The 24,479-nt window shown below is 43.2% G+C and overlaps 1 protein-coding gene across 2 annotated transcripts in view; it reads left to right on the forward strand.

Annotated features, from left to right (window-relative positions):
* EPHB1 (EPH receptor B1) overlaps positions 1 to 24,479 on the forward strand; it is a 384,580-nt gene that overhangs the window by 128,006 nt on the left and 232,095 nt on the right. For both annotated transcript variants that reach the window (XM_063132314.1, XM_063132315.1), the window contains exons 2-3: positions 1,464 to 1,528; positions 22,954 to 23,635. In XM_063132314.1, the coding sequence (XP_062988384.1) occupies positions 1,464 to 1,528; positions 22,954 to 23,635 (747 nt within the window). The remainder of the gene's footprint in view (positions 1 to 1,463; positions 1,529 to 22,953; positions 23,636 to 24,479) is intronic.

The following is a 24,479-nucleotide window of genomic DNA, read 5'->3' on the forward strand; positions in this document are numbered from 1 at the left end:
TGGGTCCCATTGAAAACAGTGGGACAAGTTAGCCATGGTTTAATTCCCATTGATTTCAATGACCTTGTTCAGACAACACAGTAAGCCATGGTGTAAGCCACTGTAAGCATTTTGAGCTAAACCTTATGGATTAGCATGTCAGCTGAACCATTCCTAACCATGGTGGCTACATAACCACGGTTTAAACATGCCTACTAACCATTTGCTGCAAAAGTGTTAGTGACCTAACAACGGTTTAGCATGTTGTCTGAACAGGCCCTCTAGGAACTTAGTTCAGGTTGGTCGGGACCTAAGCTGCAGTGCAAAGTTTTACTGAAAAGGAAAAGAAGCAATGAGCTTCCAAATCAATTTTGAAAAACAAACCCTAATTATACTGTTGTCTCATGTGCATTCTAGAAAGGAAAAAAAATAATAATAAAAAAATCCACTGCTGATGTACGACTTGTAGGGATATTTCAAGAAACATAGTATATCTTCATTCCCCCCATTTGTATCAGATGATCTCGTACCATCTGAGCATGTGTGCACTGTATTTGTAAAGCCCTTACTGCTGGTGGATGCAAACATTATTATAGAAGCTAAGCATCCCTAGCTTAATAAAATAAATAAATCAAAAAGAATGTGCTCATTGTGCATCAGCTTCCACAGAGGGAGCCATGTTAGTTTGTTGCAGCAAAAGAAAGGGAATCTTATTGCTCCTTAAAGAACACATTTACGATGGCACACACTTTTCTGTTACAGAGTTTACTTCATTAGATGTGTCTGAGGAAGTAAGAGTCTAGCACAATAGCGTATGCATAATAAACTTGTTAGACTTTAAGGTGTTACAAATCACTTGGCTATTATGTACTGAGAGACGCATAGCCAAGTTTCCAAACTACAGTGAATGCCTATTAAATTAATTCGTTTATTAAATTTATATCCCGTCTTTTCACTAGTGCTGAAGGCAGCTAACAATAAAATACAAATAAAATAACCAAGCTATACTTTAAACTCATCAAATGAAAACCACATCTTTTGGGTACAATTTTGTGAAAAAGTGACATACAAATAGATATTGATGGCATTGGAATAAAAATGCCAAAATAATCATAATCAGAAATACCAGCTCTAATTCTAGCAGTTGTATTGGAATAGAGTTCCTTAATTAGAAACAATAGGCGCTTATCTATATTAGTGTTGGCCAGTTCATTCCACAACAAGTTTCTATCAATCGAATCAAAAGCTGCTGCTAAGTCAACAAAGGCAACAAATAAATGTTTGGTAGGACCAGCAATTCTTTGTTGGGCTAAAAAATAAAGAGTCAAACAGTGATCTAATCATAATCATAATCCAGCAGTTTGATTTTTTTAATGGATTTTGAGTGGACACAGATACTCAAGATACTCTTGCAGCAGTTTTGTTCAGACTCCTGACGTGCTTAGTAATTCATGTTTTTGTTTCTTATTTTTGTAAACCTTCAGAAACCCTAATGGATACTCGGACAGCCACAGCTGAACTTGGATGGACAGCAAACCCACCATCAGGGGTAAGTGGATATCAAATACTTCTTTGTTTGTTTGAAATTGGAGTGGGGATTGTCCTTATTTTTTATTCAAGTGGCTAATAATTTCTGCATGTGTGTGTGTTCATGTGCGAAACCTGCCTCTTCCTGATTAAAAACAAACACTTCACTAATTTATCTTTTTTGATGCCGACTCAAACAATGGCAAAACTGGCATGCTTCATTTTCCGCAAACAAAATTTATGTATCCTTTCCCAACAGGAGGACAGCTATAATGCAGGGGAGGACTTTTTTCTCTCTTTCTGTCTAGTGAGCTATGCATTGAAAAAACAAACCACCTTATGATTTGGGGATTGGTTCATGATTTTCTCTCTCTCTCCAAAAAAGAAGAATCTGGAGGCTGTTGATGATATTAAAACATTCCTAATGAGAGATCTGATGGAAACCTGACTCATAGCTCACAGTTTTTGGGAGTGTAAACATTGGTGTGTGTGTGTGTGTGTGGTGCGCATATGTTTTCTTTCTTAAAAAAAAGTTGAGTATGGAAAGACAATCCCACTTGCTCTGTGGATTTCAAGGCAACAATAGCAAGTGCCTCCCTCGGCATAGCAGCATGATATGGCAAGAGACAAATGACACACCACTTTGACAGTTTTGCCCCGGGAGTGACAGTGCTCTGGCAGATGTGTGCCGCCCCCTTCTCATGCCTACTTCTTGACACAGCAGAGGCAGACTGGGCACTGTCTATTATGTTCTCAGTCAACACCAACTCAGTGAACTTTCCGTGATGTGGGAAGTCGGCTCTGTGAAGCATTTGGTTTCCCTCTGCTTAGCGGCATGGCCCACTCGCGCTAAGATGGCAAGCAGCCCCACATGGATCTCATCTTCTGGTGATGCACTGGGGAGAGGTGGGGCTGTGCCAAAAGTTGCTTTGGGAGATGATTTAGACTCCTTGTCCACACCGCCATTTGTGTTTATTCTCCAAATCGTTTTATCCGGCAGTGAGTCAGCCCCTGTCTGTGTCTAGTATTAGCCATGCAGGGAAAGATCACTTGGTTAGATGGAGAGCTGGAAGAGGGAAACTGGGAAATGGGGAATCAAATATCTAGTCACGGCTGGCCATATCCTTAGGCAGTGTGAAGCAGCAGATGTGGGGGGTGGCAGTGGCAGGGAGCAATGAACTGTTGGGGGACTGGGCTCTATGTGTCGCACAGTGCTCCTGGCATCCCCTCACTTAGCCAGGCCTGGTGGAGAACACTGTGCCCTTGCTAGCGCTCAAGTGCCAGCCTCATTGGCTTCTCTACATGGAATGGTGATGGGTGCCATCTTGTCCTCTGCTTTAGGTAGCAAAACGTTTTGGGCTGTCCTTGTTTGCAGTGGAAAATGTGGGATACACAGAGACTTGGGACCATGGGTCTGAAGACTGTTGGGAAGGGGAAGCTAAAAAGATGGCAAATGGAGGAAGTCAGGAGCATGAACGGGGTGGAAAATAGCATCTCCCTCAGCATCAGCCACTTGGTGCTGTCCATATGTGTTGGATTCTTTCCCCCACATCCTCCCCAACCCCCAGGAGAGGCAGGACTTAAAGATGGGGTATGACCTGTGGGGCTGAGGCACACAGAGATAGCTCAACCAAGCTGGTGCCCTCTAGATGTGTTGGACTACAGCTCCCATCATTCCCAGCCAGCATGGCCAGGCAGGCTGGGGATGAGGGGGTTGGTCCAACACATCTGGAGAGCACATGGGTGGGGAGAGGCTGCTCTAACCACTGCACAACACTGGTCCTCCGTTGCTGCTGATACGATGTGAGATATTTTAACTGATCTCGGTCAGTAAAACCCACCTATTGTCATTAGTAAAGGGGAGGAGAGGGCAGGCATGTGGATCTTACAATATTCATTGTAATAATATCTTAGTACTTTGTAAGAATATCTTAGATCCACCTGGCTGCCTGTTCAGATAACACACTAAGCCATGGTTAGGCTGCTAACCCTTTTGCAGCAAGTGGTTAGTGAGCGTGTTTAAACCATGGTTACGTAGCCACCATGTTTAGGAATGGTTCACATGACACGCTAAGCCATAAAACACTGATTCTGGCCCGCTTGCATTGGCTGCCTATATGTTTCTGAGCCCAATTCAAGGTGCTGGTTTTAACCTATAAAACTGTACATGGCTTGGGACTGCAATACCTGATGGAACACCTCTCCTGACTTGAACCTACCTGTACACTGTGCTCAACATCTACAGGCCTCTTCTGAGTGCCTACTCCGAGGGAAGCTTGGAGGATGGCAACAAGGGAGAGGGCCTTTTCGGTGGTGGCCCCCTGACTGTGCAATGATCTCCCCGATGAGGCTCGTCTGGCACCAACGCTGTTATCTTTCAGGCATCAGGTCAAGACTTTTCTCTTCCCCCAGGCTTTTAACAGCATTTAACAATGCTAAGTTTGTTTTTTAACGGATCCCAGAACTGTTGTTTTTATACTGTTGTTTTTATGTTTCTGATGATTTTTAAATTTTGTATACTTTTTTAATGTTTACTGTTTTTAACTTTTGTAAACCGCCCAGAGAGCTTCGGCTCTGGGGTGGTATATAAATGTAATAAATAATAATAATAAATAATATTAACCATCATGGTTTAGTATGTTGTCTGAACAGGGCCATTGTATAGGTTGTATCATTTTGCACGCTCAGAAGATGGTGTACTACTTGGAACATTGATTCTAGGAGCATCTTAGATTGTCCTCTTTCCTGCTGCTGGGGTGTCAATGCATGCCCAGGGGGTCAGATTCTGCACAGGAATTTAAACATTCATCCCATAGTTGATTGGACAATACCCCTTTCAGATATCCAGCGGTATGTTTGCGCATCCCCAGAGAATTTCTTATGTGTCTGTCTAGTATTATCAATATCATGGACTGGCTAAAAAACAAATGTTGTTGCTGCTGCTGCTGCTGCTTTTCCTATGCCTTTTATTCTGGCACATTTGCCTTGACTGATCACTTGCTTTATCAATCCATGTGGAAAGGATTCATGCTCTTCTGGAGTTTGCCATGTGTCTTTGGCACGAAAAATCAGTATCAGCAGTATGGTATCAATTGGCTCAATATGTCAGTATCAATTTCACAGAGGCCTGCTGCCTTTCAAAAGGAAACAGCCAAGACAACCCCCCCCCACCTTCCTAGAGATGGGCAAATTTATCAGTTTAATTTTCTCTTGCGTTAATTTTTTTTAAAAAAACAACAATTCAATTTTCCCCCATTCTGGAGGACCATGTTGTACCTGCCTGTCAGAAAAAAAGAGGGGGCAACTGAAAATAAGAAACACTACCATGGCTGAATGGCCAGATTTTTAAAAGACAAACTCTCAAAGCCCTGGGTCTTCTTGGATGGAACTGTCTCTTTCGTTTTGTCCCCCGTTCATTTCTTTTAATCTCAAATTCTTTCCTTCCCATTTAGGAAGAAATTTGCAAATTTTGGGAAGCTGTTATAAAAAACAGTAATGAACTTAATGAAATTCTTATCCATCTCCAGCTGCTCCTCCCTGGCTACTAGCATCCTATAGATCAGCCTTCCCCCAACCTGGTGCCTTCCAGATGTGTTGGACTACAACTCCCATCATTCCCAGTCTGACACATCTGGAGGGCACCAGGTTGGGGAACGCTGCTCCAGGCGAACTAAGCCTGCATATGTCAATGCTTAGCATTCCTTCTTCCTTCCTTGTTCGCTCTCTACCTAAAGGCTCATAATTACGAAACATTAGCAGGCTCAAAGCAGCTTTCGTACCTGAACACCATTCATAATTGCACTCAGCAGTGCTCTTGTCTGGCTATTAATGTCACTTCTGCGAAGTAATGAGGAACAAACCACCTTCAGGCACTTAAAACATCTTCTTTGTACAATAGGAGTATTTGAAGAATGGGAGCATAAAATAACCCCACTCGCATTCCCTTGACAGAGAACGTGATCAACAAAGACAGGGGACAGGTGCATGAGAAAAAGATCACTTAGAAAGATGGTCGCTGGTTTAAGACGCAGGTTTAAACAGTTGATAGAAGGCTAGCTAGCTAGCTAGTTAGAGAGAGCGAGAGATGCTGGCCTAATCCACGCCTACTGCCATTTCGCAACGGAGGATGATGATTGTGAGGTTTCGTACTTCCCCCATCATCCCTCACAGGGCACATACAAGGGAAGTTTCCCAGGAGTAAAAGTGAGCCATTGCTGGAGGATGTGTGCCCCATGACGGCACTTCTGAAGGTGTATCGGGAGAAGTGGGCAGAACTGGACAGATGGTTACAAGACACGGATTTTTTGAAATAACTCCTCCGAGATGCGCACCAGTGCAAATACACAGAAATGCAAGGGGGCGGGAATAGGGACTCTGTCAAAGGTGCTCTCCTGCGCCTCGATAAAAACACACACATGGTGGGCACCAAAACATGCCGATAGCCAATCAAAAATTGCTCTGTAGTGTGTTTGATCTCTTCTAAAAGTTGAAAAAGCTGCCTGGTAAGGGGGTGAGGGAGGAAAGTTAGTGGGGAGAGCAAGTACTGTGTGTGGGGTGGGGGGATAGTAGCAGGGGAGAGAATTATGTAAGATGTTGGATGGGGGTCTCCCAGGAGTGTGTTTGTGGGCCCCTGGAGGCCATTTTGCCCAAGGCTCCTTCAGCCCTGGCAGAGACACAGTTTAGAAGGCAGAAGCAGTGGGGGCAAATGTTTACCCATTTCCCTGTCCACTGCTTCTCCCCTGAAGTCCTCTCCACCAGCTATTTTATTCCCAAATGCTGCAAATGCCACTTGTGGAAAAGCAGCCACAGAAGGGAGTCCAGGGGAAAGGCAAAGGGCAGGTGCTGTTTCTTTCCTGCAAGTCCACTCCATCCAACTTTTTATGTATTTGTCAGACACCCAGGTTGTCTTTCAAGGAGGATTCCTTCGCCCTGTTATATGCTGATCCTATGGGGAAACTCACATAACTTCCGTTGCCTGCTACTTGGGGTGAGGAAGCTGTTCGTGATAGGAAACAGAATTTGTTTGTTGCTATCTCAAAGAGAGAAATTGCCAGGAAAATATGTAGTCAACTGGATGGCAAAGAGAGACGTGAATGCAGACAAAAGACAGAGCAGGTGGATACATAAATATGGCATCTAGCAACAAACATATGGATAGGCAGAAAGAGCCAGTACACCATCAGAGGCTGCACAGGGAGAGAGGGAAGACAGAACTAGAAGGCAGAACAGATAGGAAGGCAGATGGATGACATGCGAAAAGGGGACAGGTAGAGAAAGGGAAGACAATAAAGAAAGCAAATTCAAAGAACAGAAGGGGAGAGAAAATGCAGCATTTATATTCTTCCCTTTCTTGTGTACTTCATTTGGATGCATAGATGTTAGTAGACCCAGCTATAGCACTTGACATTGTTGGAAGTTTAGTGAGGCCCACACTCTGTGTCTTCCTCCATCTCTCTCTATCCCTTGTTTCCCAGTCCCAGCTATTGTGACTGCAGGCGGTACCACACCCTTCATGTGGCACCCCTAATCTAATTGGCCGAGGGTGGGCAAAAAAAATGCCAGCTCCAGGTAGTAGTGGTGGCTTAAGCACTCAACAAATTCTGCAATTGAGAAGTTAAGGAATGAGAAAGGGAGAGAGGATGTGGTGGTGATGGAGGAAAAGGCAGCAAGACTAAGATGCGGCTTCATAAAGAGATTAGTCATCTATCACTTCTAGGCTTCAGATGACTTGGAGGCTTCAAGTATATGATAGCTGTCTTAGGGCCAGCTGATATTGAGTGTTATTAAGATGCAAAGATGGAACCCAGCACCCCAGGGTTTTATTTGCCAAAGACTGAGAAGGTGGGCCCATTTCTTTTCTGCCACTCCTTTGTTTATTCTCCCAGTGCTCCACTTCTACCTACCAATTCCATCTCTTTGCTATGCCAATTGGAACTTCTTTTCCCTCAATGGAGCATTACCCCCCCCCCCCACAGTATGTCCTGCTAGTCAAGGGAGCTGAGGGGAAAACCTGTCAAAAATGTAAACAAAGAACAAGGCCTCTGAAAGACCAGTGAAGTCATTAGTTTCAATTCAAGGGGAATGGGAAGCCACTTCACGTGGAATCCTGAGCAAGGAATGTCAGCGTTGTTTTGCCATTTCATCAACTTTGGACCTTTTCCAAATTTCCACATCTTTCCCACTGTTGTCCCTGTTAGAAGTTTTTCTCTCATCTTTTCAAATAATGCAAGGAGGGATGTTCCCACTGGCTCCATCACAGACTTTCATGCGTTAAGCCTGAAGGCATGAAGGAGGATTCTTCATATATTCAGGCGATTGTGTTTAGAATCCTCCACATGATCAGAAGGATTGTGTGAAGGATTGTGTGAACACATGAAGAATTCCCCTTCAGACCTTTGGTCTCCATGCATTGGGTGAACCTGGTGGGGATGTGAATATTGTGGGCAGGGTTAGCATGCAGGAAAACTTCTAAAAGGGGTTACAGGCATTGTAAAATTAAAGCAATTGAGGGATAAGGAGTATAATACATGTGGAATTAAAGTTCTAAGCACCTACCCAAAAAAGCCAGAAGAAGTGTTGAATGATCATTGCTTTTAATGATGATGATGTTTGCTGCATTTCCCAAGCTACTCCAAAGAGGGTCCTCTGGCTTGCAGTCACAGGGAAATATCTCCAAACTTATTAGCCCAGATTATGCTGAGCACTAAGACCTCATCCTCATGTCCACTTTTAAGATGTATAGTCATGATATACAAGGAGCAGAAGAGGAGCATGCTCTCTAGGCCAGGAGTGGGCAGAAGGCAGATCTTCAGTTGTTTTGGACTTCAACTCCCAGAAGCCCCTGTCACCATTATGTATGGCTTGGTCCAAAACATCTGGAGCTCTACTCTGTGCCACAACTCATGGTGCTCTTCTATTCCAGGTACTGTTCACAGCCAGGGTCAGAAGAGCAGTGGAGAAATTCAAGCAAAGGAGCAGGACCTTGGACTGTTCTAGGCAGAGTTCTTAAGCAAGGCTGGAAAGGGGCTGTGGGAATTCAAGCAACAAGCAGGACCTTGGAGAGCTCCAAGCAAAGCCACCTGTTTCAAGCTAGGTCCAAGTAGAGCAGACCCCAGTTTCGTTTTTGCAAAGATCTGGAACTTGTTGAGGACTGATAAAGGCAGCTACCTAGTCAGGGTGGTCAGCTCCACCCCCCCCCCGCCCCCCTGCCCCGGGGAATGTGCTATGGCTTGAAGGGACACAGTGTGAGTTTTCAGGCATTGGTTCTCTGGCACCGCGTAGAGAACCACAGTTCTCTGGAACTACAAGCAGAATCTAAACAAGAAGGCAAAGTGACCCCCTCCGGCTGTGAAGGTAGAATGGTCTCCTGGAGTTCTTCTGGCACAGGTGTTTATGGTGGAAGGGAGGCCTTCTGGCCATTGTGCCAAGAGGAATTATCCACTGGATATGTCAACCAACAATTGATGTTTCAGCCCGTTTATCTTTGTACACATATGTGCTTGTGCACTGAATTAAGGCATTACCAGAGCTAATGAGATTAGAGACCCTCCTTTTTGTTTCAATTTGTTCACAAAGGTCCACAAAAACTGCAGTAAGATAGGAAAGTGAACAATTCGAAGTACCAGACCAATCTGTTCTTCAATTTTGGCAACAAAGTGTTGTGACCACTTTATTGTTGTGGCAAATTTGCAAGTCTGGACTCACAATTCCATGTTTTCTAGCAATGCTCAGGACGTGGTAATGTAATTTGACAACAGGGTGATGGTGGCGGAAGGGAAGATCTCACAACAGTCTGGCAGTTGAAAACCATATATGAAGTATCACATCAAAAGTGACCCTGAGATCTCACCTTAAAATGGCTTTAACCCACCCTAAGCTGTTGCATGGATAGAGGATTAAGTGTATGGGTTTAAAATGCTAACCGCAGGGATCCATTTTTGAAACTATTGTCTATTATTGTGCAGAAAACAGATCCACCTGTTATTCGGTTACATTGCTGCAGAGAGAGAAATGGTTTATGATCAGGACAAGCATTCTGTGGGGTAATCATATTTGAAATAGCCTTTAATTATCCAGGGGAAGAAGTCCAGGTTTTCCTTACATGACATTAATGATCATAAAATGGTCTGGACTGCATGAAGAGGAATCTAATTGGTCAATAATGACATGGAGCTTAGCTGCCTAGGTAAGGATTTGATAACTAGATTATGTGTGTTTATCAAAAGAGAGACAAATAATAATAACTCATCAATCCCCCTATCAATGAAGTGTGTCTTGCTTATGGACATGCTGGCCTCCAAAGCACGTCCAGGGAGAGAGCTGCCATGGGTCCCACCCAGGAGAATGGGACTTTGAGATATTGCAAGAAAATCTTGAGTTTTGAGATTATGCCTCCAGCTTCCCCCTCAGACCCCTAAACTGCTCAGGGTCCTGCTCAGAGAACCTCCAAGCCTTCGGAACAAAGGAGTTTAGGAAACTCCCTGTCCTGACTGAGCTAAAGCCTTTGCCAAGTCCCTTTATATGCTCTCTTTAAGTCTTTACCTCCCAGCCCCTGTCAGAGGGAGTCACCATTCTCCCACCCTGCTTCCTATCACATAGGCCGAGGGATGGTTTACAGGGAGTATCTAAAGGCACTCTGCCTAGGTTTTAGTTCAGGAGGGTAAGGGAGCTTTCCCAAGTTTGGTCAGAGAGGTTCAGGGATTATGCAGCTCCCTTCTTCCCAAATCCTGGGGCCTTTCCTGAACTGTGCATATTTTGCAAGGTCAGAGACTATACAATACAATTCCCCAAAGCCTTATACATCCTTTGGGGACTTTTGCACAGCTCCTTCTGAGCTGCTTTTAATGTCCAGGGCTTGGGCAAAAGTAAAGAAATGACTTCAATTTGTGATGAGGAATAAAAGTTCTCCTTCGTCAAATTTTGACATGAAAATCAGAAGTCAAAAATAATGGTGCAGTTGCAGAAAAATAGAACACATGATAAGAAAGACAGGAGTGCACATTTCTGAACATAGAACCATCATTCAAAAGGCCCTCTGGCTGAATCTCTGAAGGTGGGGTCCACCAGAGACAGCTTCTGAAGCAGACCTTAGATTGCAGGCAAGTTCATAGGAGAGAATCCATCCCTTCCATTATTCAGATCTCAAGCCATTCAGGGCTTTAATGGTCTAAAAGGGGGGGTCGCCGAGAGGTCCAGGAGAATCAACAGAGTCAAAGAACCCCATTCAAGATGCAGCTGGACAGCCATCTATCAGGTATGCTTTAAGGTGGATTCCTGCATTGAGCACGGGTTTGGACTTGATGGCCTCATAGGCCCCTTCCAGCTCTATATTCTATGATGCGATAGGGACATAGAAAGCTGCCTGATACTGTTTGTCCATCTAGCCCAGTATTCCCTACTCTCCAGGATCACATGTCAAGGTGTTTCCCATTGCCTGCTACCTGAGCCCTTTTAAAATAACAACAATTTTAGAGATGCCAAGGATCTGCATGCATATGGTAGGAATCGCCAACCTTTTTGGGCCGGTGGACAATTTTGGACTTTTGAGAAAATGTTGTGGATGCTTTCACGAAATGGGTGCCATGGAAGATCTTGCTGATTCATAAAATGGCTACCATGGTGGGCCTGGCTGGCCACAAAAGACTCAGGTGGGGACTGAGCTCCAAAACTCAAAAACTCTTTTGAATCCAAATTAAGATGGCACTGGAGGGCAGCAATTTCCTGTACAATCTCTTTTTTAATGTAGGTTTTAATTTTAATTCTTTTTTAAAAATACCCTTAAGAAATAAAATAAAAATTAGGAAGGCCAGAGAGCCTGGTTGAGACCACACTGGAGACCCCTGGTGTATGCTGTACCTGACCTATTGTTCCTCCCCAACCAGTGTGATCAAGGCAGTGTCTGGTCCAAAATTATGTTTGCTAAAAATCATCATTTCAACTCTGGGATATCTTCATGCAAGGATATCATTTGGTCAATTCAATGGCACAAGAATCCAGTAAATGCAAGGTGAGAAATTGCCCCTCTTTCCCACCACCCAGTAACCATCTGACCTCCGAGAATACTAAATGAGTGCTCAAAAAATACAGGCTGAATCAGTCCAGAGTTGAACGTGTGATATATGCAGGACATTAGCTGTCTGGCTGCTTTGCATGCCAGTGCTCTTTACACAAGGTTGCCAGAGAGGCCTATTAAAAGCCCTTCCGAATGGCTTCTTGCAATATTGGTGCCTGTGTAAACTGGATCGGTGGCAGACCTTAATTCCCAGATAGGGTGTGAAGATTAGTTTTCCATAGGTTGTAACACTTTTACAGCTGCATTGTGGCTGATGTGCGCCTGCTTTATGTGGTAATATATTACTGACTTCTCCGTGCTGTAGGATTGTAGGACCATCACCATTCTGATTTGAGCAAACCTAATGCAGCCTACTGAGACTATAATAGGAATTAACATCTGCGTCTTTAAAGTGAAACGCGGCAGCAACACCTCGCCTTAGGAAATAATTATTCTCTTTAAAAATAATAAAAGCCAGTCAGATCAGTGGAACCATCTGCTTAAGGAGAAACTGGCTCTGAAGGGTTAGATTCTCAAGTGGTACAAAATGAATAGCAGAAGGAAGAGCTTGATTTAATAGAGGGAAGATTTGATGCTTGCCTTTGAGGGAGATGGCCGGCATCAGAGTTTCCTATATACTGATCTGTGTAGTGCTCTTGACTTGCTCAAAGGCAGAGGTTTTTCTCATTCCCACAAGTTGTTTCATATACCTGTATCTTTCACCTGAGATCCGTAGCTCTTTGGACTCAATCTCTTTTGCCTTAGAATTGAGAACGCATGGGTCAATAATGGGCCTTTATAGAGCAATTTAATGTGTACAGTGCATCTACTGCTTGCTTTAGATTTGTGCCCATTTTACAGGATTGGAAACTGACACTGGGAGACAGCAACAAGCCCAGGCCCTTCCTCAGGGAGTCCGCGGGTGAGCAAGTTTTTTTGAATCCATGGCTCCCATGTCCAGCAGTCCTGTTAACCAATAAAGAGCTTTAAGGGGTAGGGTGAGGAAATCTAGTGCAGGTTCTATGTGAAGTCAAGATCTCTAAGGGCCTGCTGTTGATGGTGAAAGCTGGATGGATATTTGTAGTGGCAGGCTTAGTGCAAGATCAATATACAACCAGTGGAGGCTGGTGGCTCTGATTTTGTGGGGCTGTGGTTCCATTCTGGGTTTCAGTCAGAACCACCAGAATTCTACAGGAACTCTCCAAGGTGTTGAACCCAGGTTTTGGGAGCAGGGTTCAGTACCTTGGATAACTGCTTTAGAATTCTGGGTAGTTCTGCCTAAAACCCAGAATGCAATCACAGCTTCACCAAAAGTGGAGCCATCAGCCTCTCCATCACAAGGGATTGCTCAGGTAGTTGATCCAAATCCCAAGGTGTAAGTATTAAAGCTGGGTAAATAAACAGAGCTGATGGCTGCTTCATGCATGATGATATTCCTAGGCAGCATATATACATGCAGAAAAAGACAAATCAAGTGAGTATCTGTTTTGCGACATGCATGCATGATGAAAAGCTCTAATAGATTATTGTTTCTAAATACATGTATGTGCAGCAAATCAAATTCTTGCACAATTCCACACTTACACATTCATGGGGAAAATGTTGTGTGTGTAGTGATGAACAGTTTGATTTTGCAATGATTCAAGACTTCATCTTTTCTTGGATCCCTTGCACTGATTGGATAGCAAGGTTTCCGATCTCACACATTTCTTATTTGGGCAGTTGAGTTCTGTGGAACTGAAGATTTGCAAAGCACCAAAGACATTTGACAACAAAACATTTTGGACCCTGGCTGCCTTTCATTTGCTAAGCTGCCAGATATTCCACTCATGGCCAAGTAAAAAACCCACATCAGAATGAATATATATATATATATATATATATATATATATATACACACACACCCTAAGATCCTGCACACACACACACACACACACACACACACACGTGTGTGTGTATGTGTGCATGTATATTTGGGAGCAAAGATGCTCCGTTAGTGCAACACCTTCTAGTCCCCCCATACCGTGTTTTTATTCAGTCTTGAAGGACAAGAATGATAGACAGCATTTATTTGATGGCTTAGATAATGACATGTATGAACCTTTGGAATAATGACAGCTGAATAGCATAGCTGATATTGCCATGGTTACCAGCCAAGCTTTCTACCCCCGCACCCTCCCCCCCCCCAGTAATTCTCCTTCTCCCCCTTTGAAAATTTCTGTGTGTGTTATTGTTGAGTTGGTTTTGGCGGGGGGGGAGGGGAGCCGGGAGGTGGAACAGTCCATTACAGTCTTTTAAATCTCCCAGCTGGAAGTGTTTTAAATCTCAACAGAGACAGAGAAAAACACTGTCTTAATCCCCAGCTCCCCGTGAATTATTTAAAGGGATCTTGTCGGAACAATGAATTTGTCACTGTTACAGTGTCAACAGCAGAGGCAGCTGCCAAAATGGCTCTGGGATTTTGCCACAGGTAGGAACTGGTGGTTGGAGAAAGAGTTGGGTGTTAGGATGGGGAGGAAAAGGGTTAGGATGAAGGGGGAAAGATTGGGGCCTAAAGTGAGGGGAATTGTGTTTGAAGAATGTACACCTCCAGGCACTCATTATCTGAGCTCAGTTCCTCTTCCACAAAAAAACCCTTTAACCTGAGAGCAGTTCTAGCGCCAGACTTTTGAGGGCCTTTTTGGCAAGGTGCCCTCAATGAAGATCCATCCCTCAGTGATTGTACCTTCTCACCACCAATAGCAGGGGCTGCTATTGCTCCTCAGCCTCTTTTTCATTGTTGGAATCACTCACTTGCCCGACAGGCAGAGAAGCAGTGAGGAAGTAGGTAGTGGTGTCTTCTGCTCCCCTTTCTCACTACCACCATTGCCTAGGACAGAGTGAGATACAGGTGTATGAACAGGTTGCAATGGTGAAGAGAAAGAGCAAATCTAGGGGGATTTTGTCATTGGGCCCCTGCTGGGGTGTGGGCCCTTGGCAGGTCCCAACCATGTCTACCCTTGATTCTGGCCCTTCCTGTGTGTGTGTGTGTGTGTGTGTGTGTGTGTGTGTGTGTGTGTAAGCAGGCATTCGTGTGTGCATTCTTCAGGGCCCATTATATTTTAAACAGTGAGGTCTAGTATCTTGTTGCAGTTCAAAGAGCTGCCTGGAAAATCAGAAACATATCTACAGGAACATCTGAGTGCAAATGCAGTCTATCTGTATTGTATCACTTTCAGTGGAATCCATTATGATGTGAGAATCCAAATGGGGATGAGGATGTGTATTCGAGGGGCCTGGCTCATGCTTTGCATGCAGAAGGTCGCAGGTTCAGTTTCTGGCATCTCCACATAGGGCTAAGAAAGAAATCCAGCCTGAAACTCTGGAGAGCTCCTGCCAGTCATTGTAGACAATACTGGGCTAGATGGATCAATGGTCTAATTTCAGCATAAGGCAGATCCCTGTGACATTTTCCTCCTATCTGTAATAGCCCCTAGTTGGAGTAAAATGCACAAACTATTTGTCTGGACTCTACTCTAAGTCACATTCAACCCATGAATTACACGCGCACAGAGAACTGTGGTGACAAGGGTGTGAAGTGAAAATATGAGGTAAAATGAGACCTTGAAAATGTGCAGCTTCGAGATAAAAAACACAATGTGGCTGCGAATTGGTGGCTGTGTCATGTAAACAAAGATGAGCAACTACACAGCCACGATGGAATATAGACATGTCCATGTCCTTGTTTCAATTTGGCCCTCTTAACAACAGATTAGGTTAAGCCAAGAGCAGTGCCTGCTGAATGGCCCTAATCTGACCCTGCTCCTGAACTCACATTTAAACCCACCATAACTAAGGTAAATGAAACTCAAGTTATTATCAAAGTGATAAATCCATTCTATAATAATTTCATAGCTTCCAGAGTTTCATTATGATTCGAACAAAAACCAAATCTAGACTTCAGTGTTGGTATTCCCATCCGATTGCCCAATGGAAAAAAATAAATAACAACTTTCCTTGAAATGCTAATCGCAACAGAAATTTGCATAGCACAAATGTAACAAAGCATAAGCCCAGACCTTTTTGGGAAAGTGAAGTACAAAGGCACCTTTCTGAATGTTAGTATAAATATTTCCAAAGAAATGAAATTAGGCTTTAGTGTATCAGCGTGTCTTCATTCTTCCCCCATTTTTGCATTTAACTCTTTGGTTCTCAAGAAGCCCCACTGAGGCTAGATAAACTGAAGTGGTGCTTAACATGAAGATGCATATAATTATTCATTGGATATGTCTTCTATTTGAAGAGGTAGATTCACTTGCTAGGTTGCTGGTGTTTTCTGTTCTTGCTGCCACAATATTCATATAGAGATGGCATTGCTGAGTTATCCATGCTCTGATAAGAACATAAGGAGAGCCACGCTGGATCAGACCAAGGCTCCATCTAGTCCAACGTTCTGTACACACCGTGGCTAACAAGTTGCCCATAGGAAACCCGCAAGCAGGACATGAATGCAGCAGCACCATCCCACCTGTGTTCCCCTGCAAGTGGTGCACATAGGCATGCCTCTGATACTGGAGGTAGCATATAGCCATCAGGACTAGTAGCCATTGACAGCCTTCTCCTCTAGAAATTTATCCAACCCCCTTTTAAAGCCATCCAAATTGGTGGCCATCACCACATCTTGTGGAAGTAAATTCCATAGTTTAACTATGTGCTGTGAGAAGAAGTACTTCCAGGTTAGATTACTGAAATGTGTTATATATGGGTGTAAGAGAAGAATGAGGGTCAGGAAGGACCAGAATAGGATGATGGGTGGAACGTCAGTTGGAAAAGTTGAGGGCTCCATTACCTGCAGAGACCCATTTGTCAGGCACGTGTGAAAGGGCTTTCTTTGTGTTGTCCCCAAACTATGGAATGAGCTCCCTCAAGAACTATGATTGCCCCCCATTCCCTTGAGCAGATACAAAAGAAGGCAGGGCTCCCACAGCTTTAACTGTTGTTGTGAAGAGGGAATTTCACCATGTGCTGCATGCATACAAATGACACCTGCTGAAATTCCCTTTTCTATACAACTGTTAAAGATACAGCAACCCGGTCCTCTTCCATATGGTCACCCTATTTGAGTAGACTGTTTGGAAACCTTGACTGCCTTAGAGTATATTACATAGTGGATTGTGAAGATCTAAGCATATTTCCCTTAGTTTAAGAACTCTCTTGCCTTACACTGTTTTTCTGGCCATAGGCCAAAGTTCTGCTTTTAACATTTTAAACCCCTGAATGGCTTGAGAGCTAAATCATGGAAGGCCTGCATTCTCTCACACGAACCTGCCTGATATTTAAGATCTGCATCCTCCGGGTGGCCCCCAACTTCAGAGGCCCGGTGAGCCACGACTAGGAAGAGGGCCTTTTGAGCGACAGCGCTAGGCCTGCAGTCAGCAGGCAGGGTCCTTGAGCAGCTGCCAAGGGCCCACCATGCATGATGATGCTACCGGCCCCCCTTCTCTGGTGCTCCTCTAATGAATGCTTGGTGGCTGCCACTGTAATTGTCCACAAGGCCCCAAGTGACACTGTGTAACTTATCCTTGGTAAGGCCCACCTACTATAGCCAGCAGAAATAAGTAGGAGAGGGCAGCAAAGGGACAAGAGTGGACTTCCTGCCTGCTTCAATGGGGAAAGCCACCACCAACATGGGAGACGTGGTGAGGGCTCCTCACTCTTGGAGCTGGTGCTTGGGTGGTACCCTAGTTACAGAATACCTCACACCCCCCCCCCCCCAGGCAGGCTCATGAGGCATTAACACTTTTATTGGCCTAAGACTTCTTCTTCTTTTTAATTATCCAATGATGTTAATAGGTGGTCTGTGGCTGCTGTTATTCCACTGGGTTTTTCCCATCCTAATTTTATTTGATTTTAGACATCATCTTCAGTTATTTTTTCCAGGTACCAAACCGACATCAGAGTACGTGCCAGGCAAGTACTCTGATGTCAGTTTTGTACCCGACAAAGATCTTTTTATTTTTCCAAGTTTTTAAAACGTGAATTTTTATTCTCTGGTGATTGGTTTTTATGCTGCTGTTCTTATCTGCTGCATTTAGATGTTACTGCTTGAATGTATTATTGCATTGATTTTTGTATGCTGCGGCTGGAAAAAATGTTGTTTGAGGGGTGGAATAGAAAAGTTTTAAAATAGAGTAAAACAAATATTAAATACATTGTTGCCTTTTTATATATGATTTTTTTTAAAAGAAGTTTTACTTTGGATAATTTTTAACAGAAAAGTGTTTAACGTATTTGACAATAAATAATAATTCTAAATGATGTTGCAATTCATGTCATCTATTTTCAGAAGAAATGCTGAATTATCTAGGTTCATATGAAGTAGATTGAGTTTAATGAACCACTTCAGTGTTTGTATTAATCTGCCTTGAAGAAACTTTGGTAAAAGGTAGGGTATATATGTTTCAAATAAATTGATTGAGACTATAAAATTCTTGTTCACTTAGAAATTCTCTGGATTTCTGATGGCAATGGGGGTCTATCTCAGAGTGACTATGAAAAGGAGGACTGGGCTCCTGTATCTTTAACAGTTGCATAGAAAAGGGAATTTCAGCAGGTGTCATTTGTATATATGGAGAACCTGGTGAAATTCCCTCTTCATCACAACAGTTAAAGCTGAAGGAGCTATACTAGAGTGACCCAATTTAAAAGAGGGCAGGGCACCTGCAGCTTTAATTGTTGTGATGAAGAGGGAATTTTACTAGGTTCTCCATATATACAAATGACACCTGCTGAAATTCCCTTTTCAATACAACTGTTAGAGATACAGGAGCCCTGTCCTCCTTTTCATATGGTCACCCTATAGTTGATGTGTGATCTGCCTGCTCCCTTTTGCACACAGGAATAAAATAGAGCCCAGATTACCTAGCCAATCGTCTGTGAGGCCAGGAAAATAAATTGAGATCCACACAGAAGCATTACTTCTCTCATTATTATCATCCTTATTTTATTTTAATGGGCCTTTATTGTAATCATTTTCATCGTATTTGATCTGCCACTTGGAAAATTTCAAGTCCCTTTACAAGCACATCATAATTGTAAGAAAGACCCTGGCAGATGTGTAACATTTTTAGGACCAGATTTTAATGTTTAAAAGAGATCCCTTTGGACAAGTCAATGCTGAGCCAAGCCAAAACAGGAACGGGGGTGGGCACGTTGTGGCTTAACGTGATCTCAGCAGGGCTGGCTACCCAGATATTTACTCTGGGTTGTACCCAATGATTGTGTGAGTGGAAGGCAGTTTGTATAACAGATCTTCCCCATCCTCTCACATCCTCCCAAAATCCCCCTCCAGAGCGTTAGAAGGACCTCCTGAACAGTGGAGGTTGTCACATGGGTGTTCAGTGCAAGGGGGGGATCACTCTAAATTGGGTGGAGGGACCTTGCCCCCACAATTTTCATCCCTACACTCACCCATGATTCTTAGCAAGGATGTCAGGGAAGAAATATGTTGCCAAATGCCTATTTTACCCCCAAGGCTGGCTAAAAGGTCAGATGATCTGAAATTATTTGTATTATGCTCCATTGGATTTAATTATCATCATCATCATCATCATCATCTCTGCATGTGATAAACCAGTCGAAGAACAGCGCTTGGGGGGATGCTTTCCTGTAGTGGAAACAAATGATGAAGGAAAACAGTTGCCTCAATGCTCTGCTTGCAGTGGTGCCGTTAGATAATTTTAGACTCTGGACTTAATTGTCTTATATCCCCTCTCTAAGAGTCAATGGTTTTACCACCTGCCCTTGGAGTTAATGGTTTTACGTGGTCCCCCCCTGTTTAGATGGCAATGTGTATGCTTCAAATGTGGTAAGCTAGCCCTGCAGCATTTGGGCACCCTCCTGATCATTCCGGGACTCTGAATTTCTGATGGCATCACTGCCTGCTTGTGGGCTTCCCTGAGATATGTGACTGGCCACTGTTGTAAATAAGGTGCTGGTAGGTATGCTCTTAGTCAGACCCAGCTGTGCTTTCCTTATATTTATATGTGCATCTGGCCGTATGCTGGACTAGATGGACTCTTGTCTGATACATCTGGGCTATTCTCATGTTCTTAATCAGTGAATGATATCTACTTCAAGGAAAGAAAAAGCGAAAGAATTAAAACAACAACAACAACAAATCATTTATTTAGTCAGAGCCCAGCATATCTTTGGCATTCTTTCCTTGATAGGTTATTGGTGTGTATGCAGAGAAGAGACAGAGATAATTTGTTGAATAGCCCCTTTGTTTATACCTCTGTAGTTTTAGCTTTCAAATAATTGATTTCTTCCTTCCTGTTTTAAAGTTGTGCTGATTCAAAAAGCCTGTAAGACGGGAGGTTAATTTTTTTAGTGTGGGGAGGTGTATGTTTCCCAATCATGCAGCTCTGCAGGGTACTTCTGAGTTCTTTCTTTTGAATGAATGATAAACTGTATATAAATAAGTTATTGCGGTGGCTGGGAAGAATGCCCTTATCAACAGATGCACTTCCCAGAGAACCCAGCATTGTAGTATGTATATAACTGTACATGCTTCTGAAACAATTTACTGTATGTTGTTGCACACATAGGTAGAGATAGTGCTGGTTAACGGTACCATTGTTATCACCACCCAGGAAGAAAGTAAATGGTTGATTGGTGCCAAATTATAGTTTCGTGGGCCTTTGCCATTGCTCAGCGTTTTATACTAGAGTTGCAGTTCTGTAGGGGAAATACTGTGTTGACTTTTTAAGTGGCGTAATAAGAACTCAAAAACTTCCTAAAACAACTTGAGTTTTCAGACATGCACGTATAATAATCTCCCGCTCCCATGCCACCACGTTAACTTCAGTTCATCTGCAAGGCAGCCTCATATTTTACACCGTATGGTTTTGCTTACATATGTAATACTCCCATCTCCATAAAAAGAAATATTAAAATCCTTCTGATAACGTGCTGCGATACAGCTATTAATTCATGCTTCAGTGGCACTGGAGCACCTTGGAATTATGCATCACATCCAGAGCAGCACTTAAAGGCGACTGAATGAATAATGCGGTTGCAAACAATCAGCCTGTAAACACAGAGCTATTTGGATGGCTTATAAATTGGGCAGTGATACTCTAATGCCATCATAGGTCCAGGCACACTTTGTTCCTGCCCCTTAATTGCCACAGTAGCCAACATTATGTTAATGCCCTTTCATTAATTCACCTGCAAATTGGCACACTCTCTCTGTCAGTTTTGATGGATGTGCTGCTCATAAAAGTGAGAAATGGAGAGGCCTGCCTGGAGCAAGTTTTCTCACATTCTCTCTTCCCCCCCCCTTTCCCCTGGAACCACATGTGGGCCACAATTTTGTCCGCCATTTCCACTTTTCACATGTGCTTGCACAGATGAGCTCACTCCCCCACTTCCTGATCATATAATACCCACTCGGTACAGTCATTACTCAGGGAATGTAATATGGGAAAGACATTTGTGTTTTAGCATGTTAGCAGATGGAGACCAGGAGGGGAGAACTCTTGAACTGCTGGCATGGTTATTTAACAGATGTGATTTTCACATTCCTGTTTGGCTTGCTATAGCTGAAAGCCCTTATCACTTGACTTCCCCCCAAATAGCCATAACTTAGTTTCTCCCACCCACCCCTATCCCTTGTTGAAATAGACTTGTTCAGATCAGTTTATTCACCTCTTCCAAGGGGCGGCGATGTTAGTCTCTTGCAGCAAAAACAAAAATTTGTGTGACACCTAAAAACAGATATATTGCTTTGGAGAAGGGAAGGTAGAAGCAGAGGCAGGCATTCAGGGTGTGTGAGCAGAGTTAAGTTGGGTCCCTCCTCTCTCTATCTTGCTCACAAGACTTTGACCAGTGGTATTTGTATATTTGAGCACCTATACTTTGCAATCTTGCCCCAACCTTAAAAAGAATAATATTACAATTTCCGCATACTCTTTCTCCCCCATCCTTCCAATCATAAACCAGCTTAGTCCTCTTAGCCTTCCTCATTTCCTCATCCACTCATGCATACACAAGCAAAAATACACACAGTACATATAACCTGTCATTTCAGATGCTGGTGAGGATCCATTTTGGACTGTTGGTAAGAGATGGTAGGAAAATGATGTTTTCCCCAGCACATCTTTAACTGAAAGAGCAAGCCTCTTCTTGGCTTTTAAAACAGAGCTGAGCTGGCTGTTGCAGAGAAAATGAATCCAATGTGCAATTGGGGCAGGAGCTGGTGTGGAATGGCTTGGCCAATAATCCTTGACATAAGTATGAAGGTGTAAAAAATACATCTCTGGGTTCATCTATGAAGTGTTGGAAGTCATGCAAGCTTATCTGATGCTATCATTGCTATGTTTTAGACATCATGTTTCCACAGGTGTTTGCGGGTTTACAATACAATCCTATACCTGTCTGTTGAGAACCCCAGAACGTTCAATGGGATTTTCTTCCAGATAGGCAGAAACAGAATTTCAGCCTAAATTTTTTGGCCTTATGTTTCTGTTTTGGATGCCATGGTTCTTTTTCTGGGCTTCACCATTGGTATAGTATTGATTTATTTGTATTTATAGATGTTGTTGTTTTTATTGCCTTTATTATGAGCCACCTTTGGTAGCACGAAGTTGAAAATGTTATTTGTTAGATTTATTTATTCTAAACATTTATTCTAAACATTCGATTTGGAAGAATTTCTTTCATTTAAAGGCAACAGACATCATATGACTTGGAAGGAATTATCAGGTCACCACTTAGTTTTCAATAACTTGGACTAGACCAACCTGTTAATGTTATTGAATTTAATTCAGGATTATTATTATTATTATTATTATTATTATTATTATTATTATTATTATTCGAAACAACCTGATATTTGCCAGCTCTGTCCAAGTTGAATATTTCTCAGGAAACTGCCAAGCATACAGTGGCTCTGCCAATGAGGGGTTAAAAGAGGTCACATTAACAGAACATCAGAAACCTGTTGATTTCCATTACCTTTGTCACAGAACCTTAAGGACATGAGATGGTTCAGAGTTGTGTCAGTTTGAAATGATGGGTTAGCATGCGAGGGAAAACTAAATGTATATGTCATTTTGGTGGCTCCAAGCAGACTGGTGTGTGTTTTTGTGTAATTGGGCCAAGAGCTCTTAGCTTCTTGGCTTCATTTTTCTGTTGGCTGATTCCATGCTCATGGGTATTGGAATAGACCCTAACATTAAGGATGTCTTTCACATTTTCAGAACTGAAAGTAGAGCACACTAATTCTCCAAGTCTCTGTATCCCAAGCTAGCTTATTGTGATTAATGGCCCCCTTATTTAAAGTGCCGTCCTTGTGTTTCTTTTTCTTCATTCTTTTTAATTGCCTGATTCCCCCCCTTTTTCCCCCCATACAGTGGGAAGAAGTCAGTGGCTATGATGAGAACCTCAACACAATCCGTACTTATCAAGTCTGCAATGTTTTTGAGCCCAACCAGAATAACTGGCTTCTCACCACATTCATCAACCGACGGGGAGCACACCGCATTTACACGGAGATGCGCTTCACTGTGCGGGACTGTAGCAGCCTTCCTAATGTCCCTGGTTCCTGCAAGGAGACCTTCAACCTGTATTACTATGAGACAGATTCTGTCATTGCCACCAAGAAGTCAACCTTCTGGACGGAGGCCCCCTACCTCAAGGTGGACACCATTGCTGCAGATGAGAGCTTCTCTCAGGTGGACTTTGGCGGCCGGTTGATGAAAGTGAACACTGAGGTGAGGAGCTTTGGACCCCTCAACCGCAATGGCTTTTATCTGGCCTTTCAGGATTATGGGGCATGCATGTCACTGCTGTCGGTGAGGGTGTTCTTTAAGAAATGCCCAAGCGTGGTGCAGAATTTTGCCATCTTCCCAGAGACAATGACAGGAGCAGAAAGCACCTCTCTAGTGATTGCACGAGGCACGTGCATTCCCAATGCAGAGGAGGTGGATGTGCCCATTAAACTGTACTGCAATGGTGATGGGGAGTGGATGGTTCCCATCGGCCGCTGTACCTGCAAGGCTGGATATGAGCCTGAGAACAATGTGGCCTGCAAAGGTAAGGAGATTACCTGGGGCGTTACAAATTTGCAGTATTTTTTTTCATTTCTGAACTTGGTCCTCTGAGTATCTGCTCTTCTTACAACAAAGGTTGCTAAAATCTATCCTCAAACTGTATTTAGGCAGCAAATATGATGCAACTTTGTGAGACAAGGGTAGAAATGATGTGTGGCATTGGCTATGAGTTCCTTGGAGTAGTAGTGACTAATGCTGTTGCTGTTGGTATTACTGCTACTAAGAGTATGTGCCTCGCACTGAAAATCTGGGGGTCTGCTGGACCGCCAACAAAATTTCAAAATCGAGGTTTGTTTAGGGGGTGGTTTTAAAATGGTCGGAAACCCGCGGTGAGGTTAGAAGACTGTTTGGAGCCCCAAATGGATCCGTAGGTCCAAAGGGTTTTTAGGTGACGTGAAAATGATATAACCAATTCCACCCCCCCATCCTGGAACTCATTAGTTTGCTAGCTTGTGGAGTGAGAAAGAGTCCAAGTTCCACTTCCCATATGCACTATTGATGTTGGCTGAAAAGAAGGATTTAGGAAAAAATGGCTCACATTATGAAAATAATGAAAACCCTTCCATGTAAACAAGTTGTCCCTGGAAGTGACGATGACAGGCAGGTAGTGCAGATCCATACAGTCTCACAAGCCAATATTAGGATATGGAAAAGAATCGTGTGCCAAAGGCTGATCAAGTATGGATGCAACTCGACTGGGCATAAAATCAAAAGGAGAAGGGGCGTTGAGAGAAAAGATTGCTAGTACTAGTATATCCCCTGTTTTGAAGACAGGACTCAAGTTTATATGCCTGGTATTATATTTATGTTTGTTCTTGTCTGACCTC

This window comes from Elgaria multicarinata, chromosome 8, assembly GCF_023053635.1.
Source record: "Elgaria multicarinata webbii isolate HBS135686 ecotype San Diego chromosome 8, rElgMul1.1.pri, whole genome shotgun sequence".
Taxonomy (NCBI): domain Eukaryota; kingdom Metazoa; phylum Chordata; class Lepidosauria; order Squamata; family Anguidae; genus Elgaria; species Elgaria multicarinata.